We start from the raw sequence: 13653 nt of genomic DNA on the forward strand, positions 1-13653 counted from the left end.
TATAAGAAGATTAAAAAAATTACAAAAATGACATATATGCCCTTAAATAATAATTAAGTATATATTATATAATAACAGATAATTTACTAATTTTTCATTTAAATTTTAAATCTACCCCTCAATATCAAATAATATTGAGGAAACTAAATATCCTCTCAATCAATATTAAACTCTCCATCCTTCCAACACTCTTTCGTCTTGCCAAACATTGAATAAAAGTTAATTTTTACAAATAAAAAATCTAAACTGGTAATCAAGAAAAATAACCCTTACACAAAATATAAATTTATTTGTACATAATTTATATTTTTTATAAAGAATTACGTGAAGCGAATTAAAAAAACATGTATAAAAAGTTGTTTGAAATTTGTTTCTAGCACTGTAAATTTTTCAGAATTTCTTGAAAACCTGCAGGAAGTTCGCTATACAATGAACACCGTCATAAAAAAAATGGGGTCAAGACGCCCCAATGTGTCCATATATAGAGTGTGTTGTATTGGTAGGGTGAAAATGAATCCCTACCATGCTCGCTTAGTTATATTTTCTAGTTCTATTATAATTGAAGTGTATACTTAAAATTTTATAAATGAAATTGAAGATTTTATATAGTATATATTAGAAATTATGACAAGTTTATTCTACTGTAAATAGTATGTTTATTATACTGTAATCTAAACCGAAAAAATTACAATTTCTTTATTTATAGATTTTATGTCATGGTATTCTTTGGAATAAAAATGATTGTTTCACTCTAGTAAAAATGGGAATTCAAAATGCTGCTGGCAATAACTTGAAGAGTTTTAAGATATTAAAGAGATAAAGAAAAATACAATGAAGAGGGATTGAAACTTTGTCCAACATTTCTCTCATTCATTATGATATGTTTATTAACTTTGGTATCTTAACAAAATAAGAAGTTTAATGTGTTCATCTATTGAAAGCTTCCATTCCAGATTCACACCACATGACTTAAGTGAAGATGTATATGGTAGTTTAAACAGATCAAATGTATCTAAATGTCCATAATACAATGCAATTATTGTCTTCTTTTCTCTTCTGGCACAGATGTCAGTTAAGAAACTCCTGATGCGATCTCGCCATTGCAGGGAACTTTGTTACAGCGACAAACTGGTCGACCAGAAGCTTCCCAGCCATTGAAGCCGCGTTCAAGAACCAAGACATTTTTTATACCAGCATCATCCTTCACCTCCTCCAGATAATTTACCAACTTCCTAGCACAACTTGGGCCACGAACCTACAATATTACCAACAAACCCTAGGTAAGAATGATTGTTGGTTGTCAGTCAAAATTAATAATTTCATAAAACCATCCAAAATGTTTTGATGGTTTTGGCTTTTGACATCTTAAAGAACAAGGTAGACATGAATTTAGATTGCAACTTTATAAGAAACTTTGAGACTTATCATGCTACACCACTATTGCAGCTTGTTTATAATCTAAAGACACAGCAGTATATCAAGTATAATTGTCAAATGAACAAAGTAAATTTTCTCCCAAAGAAACTTGTATAACCTTTATCATGAGAGCCTGATCACCCTTGAATCCAAGAGATCCCGGATTTGATAACCATTAGGAAAAACTCAGTCATAAACAATCAAGATTTACACCATAATGCACAATATTGCTAATTGGCTTTTCGAACACAGGTTTTAACTTTTAAGGCTATGCTATACAATATAAGTTCCAAGGCTGCAAGCATAGCAAGCATCCAACAGCATAGTTCATGTAAAAAAATTTAAGAAACAGTTAGCCCTTAGTCGAAAATGCAGGTCGAATCCTGTGATCCTTTTCTCAAATGGCCAATTCATGTAAATTTCGATAATTCCCCAAGTATATACTCTTCCACGATATAAGATATAAGGCATTTGATTTCTATGTTTAAAAGGCTAAGCATAAGAATAGAATTTGATACAAAATGTTGCAAATTGAACTCTTGTTTAAACCTCATTAGAATATCAACCCTATATTTTGTCCACAAAGGGGCAGTTTAAGTCATTGAGCAGTTCATCAACAAGTCAATCAAATAGAGATTGAATCAAAATAAAAAATTTCTGGGAAATATTGAATTATCAATGAAATGCAAAGAATCAACTTCATTGACTAAACCATTAGTTCAATCAAAAGAATACCCATTAGAATAAAATCCACGAATAGAAAGAAAAACCTGGCTTAGAGCGCAATGGAATACAAGGGTATCTTTGCCCTTGACTTGTTGAACGAGATTGGAGATCTTATCAGAGAAGGAGTCACTGGCGTAGTGGAGAGACCCAGATATATGTCCATCGTAACTCCTTTCATCGTCCCTGAATGACATACCAAAATCAATTATTTGCTCAATTAAGAAATATAAGTATGCATATTATATGTATATATAATAAGGCTTACCTGACATCTATGATGGCTATGTTTGGGCGACGTTTGAGTGAGAGAAGCTGGGAGCCTGTTATGTATGAGATGTTCCTAGCCATTCTTGTTCTTGCCCTTTTCTTCTCTGCCTATCAGATTCTGATCTTTGATTTTTATTTTTTCTCATCATTTATTCTCTCCACTCTCCAGCAAAGGTATCAGGTGCCCAAATAAGATTTTTAGTCCTCTAACTAAGAATAAATAAAAACAAAATCTTTTTTTTGATATATTACCTTATAATCTTATTTATTTCTAAAATTTGGAGGAAAAAACCATCTTTATTAAGGTGAGTAATATTTTTTTGGTTGATACTAATGTGTTTATTTTATGTTTTGTTTATTTTATGGGATTTTTAATACAATGCAAAAATATAGTTATTTTTCAAAAAAAAAAAATTAATCTATGGCTCTTTTTAAGAATTTTCACTTTTATGAATTTAATTTCTCATATTTTTGCATAAAAGTCGGTTTAGGCTATAGTTTTATTCTTAATTACGTTTTATTAATTTGGAAGGGTGTGTGTTGTAATTTGATTATTATTTTCTTAGCTTATTTGTTTTTTTTATATTTAATTTTTCTTTGGTTGTTTTGCAATATTTTTTTGTAATATGAATTGGGTTTAAAATTACTTTTTATTTATTATAATCATTTTTTACCTTTTTTTTTAAATTGTACCTTTCTTTTTCCAAATCCTGGTTAAGATAACTTGTTACTTGATTGATTTTTTACAGTTATTTAAAAAAAAATCCTACAGCTAGGTTAAATAACATGTACCGGAGGGGTAACTAGATATCCTGAGAGGAGTAACTTTCTGCCATAAGAAGGGTAACCAGTTACCATAAGAGGGATGACGGGTTACTCATATTAAATATGAAAAAAAACATCAAATTTGAAGGAAAAAGAGGAAGAACACTTCATTAAAAAAAAAAAAAGAAGTAACTATGATTTTAGTAAGATAGGTAACCAGTTACCATAAAGAACCCAGAAATATACACACATATCAGAACGTGAAGGTAACCAGTTATCCCCAGAAATATACACACATAGAACAGGAAGGTAAAAAGTTACCACAGATCTGAAGATAGAAAAAAAATCAGATCCACCCACTTTCCCTTCTCTCCCATCTTCTTCACATATTTTTTTTCCATCTAGATTTGAATGGTTTCACCAGGGTAACTAATTACTCATTCACGTTTTCATATTTGTATTAGTTTTCTTTCAAAATTTTGGTGTTCCTATAAGGGTTACAGTAAAAAGAAAATGCTGAAAAAATTTATTTGAATTTTTTTACATATAGTGAAAAAAAATTATAATAATAAAAGATAATAAATAAATAAAATAGTAAAATAATTATGTGATGCTAAAATATGTGTGAAAAAAAGGGAAAAAAAGAAAATGAAATGAGAAAATAATAACTACAAAAAAAGAAGGGAAAAGAAAGGAAAATGAATAAAAATAAAAAGAAGAAGAAGAATAATAATGGAAAAATGGAAAGAAAGAAAAAATATGAATGAAAAAACTGGTAGAAAAAAAAAGAAAAAAAATGGAAGAAGAAAAAAAGAAAGAAAAAAAAACTCATATGTATGAAAAATGAAAAAAAAAAGGGGGAGAAAATAATAAATACAAAAAAGATGAAAAAAAAAAGAAAAGAAAATTGAAAAAAAATATGAAAAAAAAAAACAATATAAATGAAAGAAAAAAAATAGATAAATGAATAAAAATGAAAAGAAAAACAATATAAATGAAAGAAAAAAAAATGATGAAGGAAAGAATTGGTAGAAAAAAAAAAGAAAAAGGAAAAAATGGAAGAAACAATAAATAAGGAAAAAAAGAAAAAAATAACTGAAAAAATAATTAAAAAATGAAGGAAAAAAATTAAAAAACAAAAAAAAATTATCTTTAAAATCAAAGAAAACATAACTATGATAAAAAAAAATTGTATTTCCATACTTTAGTTAGCTACTAATTATATTTCTCATACTTTAATTTTTTTTCTTTAATAAATTTTTCCATACAAATTAAGAAAAATATAATTTTTATATTTTCGCACATTGATAGTATAAAAGTCATATTTTTTAAAAAATTTCTTAAAATAATTATTTACAAAATCTTTGTTTTGTATAATGAAAAATAAATAAAATAGGCCCTATACTAAAAATAAACAATAAAATTTTAAGTAAGGTCGAGATATCAAACCTCTCATAAATTAATAGTTCTTTAATTATATTTTATAAATTTAAAAATTAATCTCAATTTAATGTCCATTTCTTTTGGGTTTATATTAAAAGAGGTTCCAAATCTTTTAAAAAAAATATCACTTAGGTGTTCAAATTTTATTTTGTATCACTTAAGTCCCTAAATTTATTAAAAATGCATCTCATATAAATCTTTTTGGTTATAAATTGCACAATAGAAAATGATTTATGATATAATTAATAAATTGTTTTCAACTAGGCCATAAAATGCGTTTTCGAATAAAAATAGCCTATGTGACACGTTTAATGAGTTAAGAGAACTAGTAATATAAAAAAAGCTTAGAGACCTTGAGTGATACTTTTGATAACAATTAAGGATCTCTATTAATATAAACCCTTTCTTATTCTCTTTCTCTCTCTATATTTCCCCCCTTACATGATCTTATTTTAATTTGTTTTTAAGAAATAAGTTTGAGTTGTTATACAATACAAAGAGGATAACTTTGGTGATGTTTGGTAATCATTAAAAAAATAGTTTTTTATTTAATTAATTAAAAATTTGGCAATTAAACATAAAATAGTATTTGGTAACTCTATTTTTATTTTTCATTTTTTTAAATTTTAAACAAAATTTATTAAATTTTGAAAATAGAAAATTTTCACTTTCAATTTTTTTTTAAATTGTTTTCAACTTTTAGTTTTTCTTTTATTTTCTTCTTCAAATTACCACCTCATTTTATATTGTTAAACAAAACATAAAAACAAAAGTTATCAAACGAATTTATTATTTTTTATTTTTAAAAATAAAAAACAAAAATAGTTATCAAACATATTTTTATTTTTTAAAAATAAAAAATAAAAATAATATTTCTATTTTTATGTGTAAAAAATTCAAAAACAAAATTTTTACCAAACACAACATTTGCTTTGACTAGAAGTACTACGTAAAGGCTTGAATTTTGTCCCATGACAAAATGAATTCCATTGTATTAGAATCTTTTAATCAATTAGATTGTTTGTACATTTATCAATGATTTTTATTTAAAGTCATAAATAAATACAAATATATCAAATTTAAATAAAGTACATCAAAAGTATATATTGTACCTTTGGAAAAAAAAATCTAAAGCCACCCAAATCTGAAAAATGTAATGATTTTCTTTATAATAATTTATTGTATCCTTTTTTTAAATGCAATTTATGGTAATTTAATAAATTATATTAATTGATTAGTTGTTAGTAAATAAACAATTTCTAATGAAGTATTAAAAACTTAATTATATGAGAATAGCTTATTAATAGCCTATTAACTTTTTCAAAAATATAGTTTTTTTTTTTGTATTTTTTTAACTTTTTTACGGTCCTTGATTTCTTTTTCAAAAATATTACCTTAAATTTTCAAAAAATACATTTTTTTAAAGTTTTATATTTACAAAATTATAGTATCAAATAAACAACTAAAAAACAACAATAAGACAACAACTAAACATTATACTACTGTATGCTAACATGTTTTTTTTTTTAAATCAAAATATATTTGGAAACAACAAATAGACATCAACACAACAACAGAACAACTATATATAAACTTAAACAACTAAAATGCAACATGAAAACAATTTTATATAAAATCTAAACAACACAAAAATAACAACCACACAACACAGTGCAACCCATTACATTTTTAAAAAGTAACACACTGCAGCACAATATCAAAAAAGCAACTTAAATGCAACACGACAACAACCTCACAACAATACAGTACAACCCGCATTGTAGCTACCCAAAAACAACATTGAAAATTTAACAACATTGATACTAATGTTGAATATATATATATATATATTTATATATGTAAGTTTTAATACAAATTCTCTACTAACTTATAGCTACATATTCTCCACTTGTTTATATATATATATATATATAAATATGAGTAACATAATTATATCTAATACAAAAAGGAGAGTCAAGTATAGTAACATCACACTTGTGCCACTCATAGCAAGCAACTATGTTGAGTTTGTCTCCATGTTTTAGACACCCCACCATTTACTGCTCCACATGCCACCCCACTCCATCGCCCATGCATACACTCTCTTCCATATCCATTACTCTCTCCTCATTCATTCATTACATTTTCTTAGCTTTTTAAAACACCAAACCAAATTCAATCTCCCTCCATTACCAAAAACAATCACAACATAATACATTCACAACAGTTCTACGTTCATAAAATTGTTGGTTCACTAAAAATAATCGAAGTATGGCATCTGATCAACTTAGTCGCAGAGACAACACCGTAAACGAGAGAGGAGTTCACATAGAGAAAGACAGAGAACCAAAGATGACTAGCCATTTCGAAAGTTTAGTTGAGAAAGCTAAAGGCTCAGCGGAAATGTGGTCGAAGATGTTGGATTGGAGCCAGTCAATGGCGGCGGGCGGCGGAGATGTGGTGAGGAAGGGGAGGATTTTCTTTGGGAATGCTGATCATTAGTTTAATGCTGGTGCCGGAGAAGATGAAGTCTCACTGCCGCCGCTACCTCGTATGAATGTTAGAAAAAAAACTTTGATCCCTATTAAAAAAAATCACTGTGCACAGTATAAATGAAATACTTTGTTAACTTTCAGTGATATATGTAAATTTCTCTTAACTTATTGTATAAATATTTATTAGTAAACCATACACGAAACATATTTTATGTTATACTATTTTGGGAAATAATCGTATACATGGTAATTGATTAGTATCGTACAATGCAAGTTAAGCTTTATTTAGATAATTTATTAATTCTTTTTATTGAGATTTTATGATTATCATACAAATTTTAAGTAAATAAACAATATTATATATAATAGAATGATATAAACATATTAAACATTGTAAATGATTTTGTTTTACAAAAATAATAATGATACGATAACATTTTAGATCACAAACTTCCATATTTAAGATACAAAATATTTAGAGAAATTGGTGGAAATAGACCCCTTTTATAGTGCATTTTGCACAATAACCTACTTTCAAAACATTTTAGCTAAATGACATCTTTTATTAATGAATTTTTTGTATTACTCATTTTACCCTTAAAATAAAATAATAATAAAGAAAAATAAAAACCCTAATAGCTATCATCTTCTTCCTCTCACCCATCCACCCACACTCATCCACAACCACCCACTATCACCCCCGCCCATTACCACCACCACCACCACCGGCGACCACTGCCCCTACTGCCGGCGAACACTACTCATCACCGGATGCTGCCATTTCTCCACAAATCCAGCCACCACTCATTCAAAAGTTTGGTTTATAAAGGTTTTGTAACGACCCAAAATTACTAATAGGGCTTAAGGACCTTGATTAGTTTGCCGGGAGGGCATAACTGGATTATATGCGATCTAAATGATTAAATGCATGATTATGTGATGCATGACTATGTGTATTAGTATGCATGTAGGCCCTGACTAGGTTAAAATGGTATATTCATAATTTTGGCCCATTGAGGGCATAAATATAAATATCTGTGATAAATTGTTGAGACCACATTATTATATGGATATATTTGTAACTTGTGACTCAAGGCGCTCCTAGTGAGCGGTGTAGTGGAAAATTCACAGTGGGAATTTATACCCGGCTCGGGGCGAGCTTGAGGTATTTCTGGGAATTTAGGAAATATATTGGAGTCTATTTGATATTGAGAAATATAATTGGTGATTAGTTAGGTGTCGGGAAGTAAGCGGTAAATATTAGAGACATTTGAGGAATTAGCGGGAATTGGGAGTAGTGACCAAAATGCCCTTATGATATTTAAAAGCTTTGTTTTAATCGAGAGGGTAATATGGTCTTTTGGTGTTTAAAATCAGAGATAAGTGTTATACTGCTTTATGCCTTAGTGGAATATGTAGAAAGCCTTAGAAGTCTGAAGAAAAGAAAAGAATAATGAAAAAGGGAAGAATGAAAAGTATAAGTCTCTTCTCTTTCTCGGTTTGGGATTTCTTCTCCATTTCTTGGGGCCTTTTTGAGCTGTGGTTCAGAGGAGGGCTAGGTCAAAGCTTAGCAATTAGGTTCTTGATAAAGCTTGAGGAATAGCAGAAGTTAGCCATCCAATTGAGGTAAGTTCTAAGGTTCTTTTCTTGAATTTATGGTGTTAGTTGAAATGGTTTTCCAAACTTGAGTTTTGGATGGAATCAAGGGGGATAAGCTTGAGGAAGTGAAGGGCTTGAGGCTGAAAGGATACTAGAGATAACCTAGGTTGAAATTCTCCATTAAAGGTATGAAATTCTAACTTTAAAGTTCTGAAGTTTCTGTTGAGTTTTTTAGCATCAAGCTCAATCATGGTGAATTCTTTGTCTTGGGGTGCATGTGGTTGATTTTCATATGGTTGGGTCTTATGGGATGTATTATAGATGTTGGTAGGCTTGTTTTGGGATATAGTTGAGGTTTGGATGAGTTTTGGAGAGGTTTGGCTCGGGGAAAATCGAAGGAGGAAAGTCTAGGTTTGGTTGTGCTATGACTAGTGTTGTAGTGCTAGTCATTGGGTGCTACAGTGCTAGGCCCTGTTGCTTCAGAGCTTTTTGGATCTGCTTGTAGCGCTATGGCACCCTCCTTATGGCGCGATAGCGCTACCCTATTTCCAGAAGGGGTTTTTTGGTTATCTCTTAGGGGTTTTGCTTGGGGGCTCGAGGTTCAATTCCACCACCCCTTTTGGTGGAATTAGGGCTTCCCGAGGGTTCGAGATTGGTCTCAAGGCTTGGTTTTGGAATTGAAGTTTGGTAATGGTTCTAATTTGTGACCGTGACTAGGTATGCTAGGGCTCGGAAGAGATTGTGCTTGAGGGTCGGTTTCATTGATTAAAGCTAACGGAATCAAAGGTAAGAAAACTGCACCCGATTATGTGATTGTATTGGGACTAAGAGCTCTCTATATCTGTATGATTTCATAGATGGTATTATGCCATGGGACATGTGATAAACGACCTAAGAGTGTCGTAATCAATATTTGCGCACAGGGCGCGGCTCGTCCACTGGTAGCTGAGGACAACTTGATATTCATTGAGCCCGATTTAAGCGGGCCGGAGTCAGTGGGATAAATAGGGGGTGCGACCTAACGGTGTTGACCCTGATTGTTATGTGAATTGGTTGTTAATGATAATTGATAAGCTTGGTATGCTGAATGCCTAATTATATGCATGTCTTGGACTGTTGAATGTATGTTTACACTGTATGAATTATCTGATTGTTTGATTGATGATTATGCTCTGTTATTGTGTTTTCTTGCTGGACCTTGGCTCACGGGTGCTACGTGGTGCAGGTAAAGGCAAGGGTAAAGTGGACCAGTCCTGAGTGGGAGAGCTTTGAGGCTGAATGTACATAGTCAGCTGATCGGCCGCCACGACCGATGAGTGGTATAGGACGAGAAGAGCCTAATTGTCTGTTTTGCCCTTAGAGTGGCTAGTAGCTGTACTTTTATCCTGAAATTTTGTAAATGTCTTTTAACGTTATTACTTTTGGGATCCCATGTAAACATGTTTGATTATAAGAAATGAAACTTTTGTGGCCAAAATATTTTAACCCTAGTTCAACTATAGTTTCAGTAACACGTTTCTAACTAAATGACTTGATTAGCAAGTCTTGCACCTTTGTAAACACACAGTGTAACGGTCTTGGCTATCCAGGGTGTTACAACTTGGTATTAGAGCGTCCTACGTTTAAGGGTTCCTGAAGACTGGCTGGACATGTACATTCGCTGTTAAAGACAAGCTCGACTCAGGGTTTGGTAATTATATATAAATGATTATATGCTTAAATGATTAGAATGGAATATGAATGCTGATATTTGCTTGATTAATAGGGAGCATGAGATACTGATAGGGCCTGGCCCTTGACTATTGTGTGATGATATTGAGGTGTGCTTATTAGCATTGCTATGCATGTGATTTAATATATGGATGAATACTTGGATAAACTGTTATATCTTGATTGTTTGTGAATGTTTGAGTTCTAATGGTGGATCATGGAAGGATTATTACCCTGTCATCATAGTCTGACCACCGAGTCTTTGATTGCAGATTAAATTGGATAATTATGCGTCCAATGAAATCTACGCGACTAGCCGGCATCAGGTCTGAGACTAGAGATGATGACTAGGGCCAGACTCCTCCGTCAGTCACTGAGAACTGGCAACAACTTATGGTAGACATGCAAGCACGGCTACAGAGCCAGGATGAGCATATTGAAATTCTGCGACAACAGGCTCTGTCAGGGAGTGCTGCCCCTATTGTGCCACCTCCAGTGGTACCATTTGTACAACCAGTGGGTAGAAGGACATGACAAAGTGGCCTGTGCCACATATATGCTAAGAGAGGATGCTCGTATCTGGTGGGAAGTGGCATCACAGACTAAGGATGTTACCACTCTGAGTTGGGAAGGATTCAAGAATCTATTCTGTAACGACCCAAATTTTCTAATAAGGCTTAGGGCCTTGATTAGCGTGCCTGGAGGGCAATAAGTGAATTATTGTTATAATATGTGAATTTGTGTGAATATGTGATTAGTGATGCATGATTAGGTGAATTAAATATGAATGTGGGCCCCGTATGGTTATTAGGGGCATGATTGTAATTTTATCCCGTTGAGGGTATAAATATGATAATTGTGATATACTTGTGAAATATTTGTGTTGCACGACCCGAGACAGTTCTAGGGAGCAGTTAGCTAGAAAGTCACAACGGGGTCGAAAATCCAACTCGGGACGAGTCGAGGGGTATGTTGGGTATGAGATATTTTATGGGGTTATCAGGTTATGGAAATAAATATTTGGAGATATATTTGAGGTTAGAATGCCTAGGAGGGAATATTGGGGAAATTTACCATTTTTCCCTCGGGGACGTTTTTGGCACCCCGAGCCTTGGGGTAACCTTAAAAGCTTAAGTTGAATAAAACAAAAATAAGGAAACATTCAGAATTGAGGAACCGACCCACCCATTTTATCTCCCTCTCTCATCTTTTTCCTTGGAAGCTTGGAGGCCTTGTGACATCTTGGAGGAAACTAGTAAAAAAACTAAGGAATTGGAGCTGGGATTTTGGGGAGCTTGAGGCTTGGAGCTTGGAGCCTAGGAGATCAACTCAGAGACTCAACTAAGCAAGGGTAAGTTTCTAAATTGTTTGAATTGTGCTTGAAATTTCTGCTGGTGTACTAAGAGTTTTCATGTTGGAGAGATGAAGATTCAACCTTGAGTTTGATGAGGCTTTGAACTAGAATTCTGGATAGGTTTTGCTGCTGAATCTATAGTATAACTTCTGAGGTGAAATTTTGGATTGTTAGGTTGATTTTTATGGATAATTGGCTTGGTTTTAGGAGAGGAAATGGAGGAATTTTCTGGGTTCGAAGGGTTGGGCCACGACCATGTTCTTGCTGAGCCGCGGCGCCCTTCAGGAAGGGCCATCGCGTGTGTAGGATATTTTGAGGCAGGGCCTCGGGTTGAGCTGGGGGCCGTGGCATGAGTCCCTAGGGCTGTGGTGCTTAGTGCATTTTTAGGTTTGTAGGAGGTTTTAGACTCGGGAATTCAATAGTTAAGGCTCAGGATGGATTTTATCACCCGGATTGATTGATATCAATGTCCCGGAGGCTAGAACGATAACCTAAAGCTATTTAATGGATTAGAACTTGACGAGTGAAAATTGTTAATGTGTTGTGGCTAGGGTTTTGGCGAGGCTCGGACTAGGGAACTGTGCTCGGGACATCGATGGTTGGAAAGCTCGGGACACAGGTAAGAAAACTACTGTTCCCCATAGAGCTTGTGCTGCAGGGCTCGACCCTATATGATTGAGTTGCAGGGCTCAGCCCTATATGACTGTGTTGCAGGGCGTGGCCTTTGATTGAATTTACATGTGTTTAAATATCTGTTTAGTTATATTTTATGTGTATATAAATGATGGAACATGGATGGCCGTGTACGGCGAAGGCCGAGAATGGTAAGGGGCCGGGAGTAGCGTTTAGCACACGGAGTGCAAGTTACCAGGGTGAGACCCCAAGGGATACCTGGGATATCCTTATTGTATAGATCGCGAAACCAGGGCCTGGTAAAGCGCCTGGGATGACATGGCCGTACATGTATAACTTGATGGTGGTTTGATTTTTACGTTAAGTGTTTGATGTTGATATATTATCTGCTTGTGAGGGTTTCCTTGCTGGGCTTCGGCTCACGGGTGCTCTATGGTGCAGGTAAAGGCAAAGGGAAAGTCAATCAACCTTGAGTATGGTGAGCATGACGAGTGGCGCGTACATGTCTGGTCTGCCTGGCTGCCACAGCCAAGGGTGCTTTTGGGGGATGATTGTACTAAACTTAAGTTTTGTCGTTTAGTCGACTCTGGTTATATTTTGAGTTGTGAATATTTCTAAACAATGTTTTTGGGATCCTAAATTTTAAATGTCTTATAATTTTCAATGCGAGGTTTATTTTCAAGTTTATGACTCTGATTATGATTTAATTACACTTTTGTCCTAAAACCTCGAGTAGCGAGATAATTGCACATTTTAAACTCACTTAGTAACGACTCTAAGGCAATAGGGCGTTACAACTTGGTATCAGAGCAAGCCAAGGTTTATGGTTTCTGGAGAATGACCGAACATGTACGCTCGCTGTCAGTGGTAAGCTCGACTCAGGGTTGGTTGGCAATAATTGAATTCTATGTTTGATTATGTGCTTAAATGCCCTGCTTGCCTGCTTTTTACATATAGAGCATGATGAATGATTTAATGTATGCATGATGTCAGGGCATGGCCCATTGTGTGCTATATGCTATCTGTGTGTTATGTGGATCGATGCTTATGGATGACTGATGTAATTGGGAGGTGGTTTTGGATGTTGTTATCATGCCTGATGAGTGGCGTCATTGATTGCAGGCATATGGTTGAGATGCCTCGACAATCATATAGACTACGCGGCAGTCGGGCTGAGGATGATAACCAGGGTCAGAACCCTCCACCTGCCCCACAGAATTGGCAGAAGATGTTTGCCGAAATGGA

General features: G+C 33.3%; 1 protein-coding gene across 1 annotated transcript; it reads right to left on the reverse strand.

Annotated features, from left to right (window-relative positions):
* Nucleotides 1–817: 817 nt before the first annotated feature.
* Nucleotides 818–2586, reverse strand: LOC133831173 (dual specificity phosphatase Cdc25). The gene is made up of 3 exons (XM_062261377.1): nucleotides 2408–2586; nucleotides 2187–2325; nucleotides 818–1255 (listed from the first exon to the last, which is right to left on the reverse strand). The coding sequence occupies exons 1-3, from the start codon at nucleotides 2488–2490 to the stop codon at nucleotides 1073–1075; spliced, it is 405 nt and encodes a 134-aa protein (XP_062117361.1). The 5' UTR covers nucleotides 2491–2586; the 3' UTR covers nucleotides 818–1072.
* Between the last annotated feature and the right edge of the window lie 11067 nt (nucleotides 2587–13653).

The sequence above is a fragment of the Humulus lupulus genome, chromosome 4 (assembly GCF_963169125.1).
Source record: "Humulus lupulus chromosome 4, drHumLupu1.1, whole genome shotgun sequence".
NCBI lineage: Eukaryota > Viridiplantae > Streptophyta > Magnoliopsida > Rosales > Cannabaceae > Humulus > Humulus lupulus.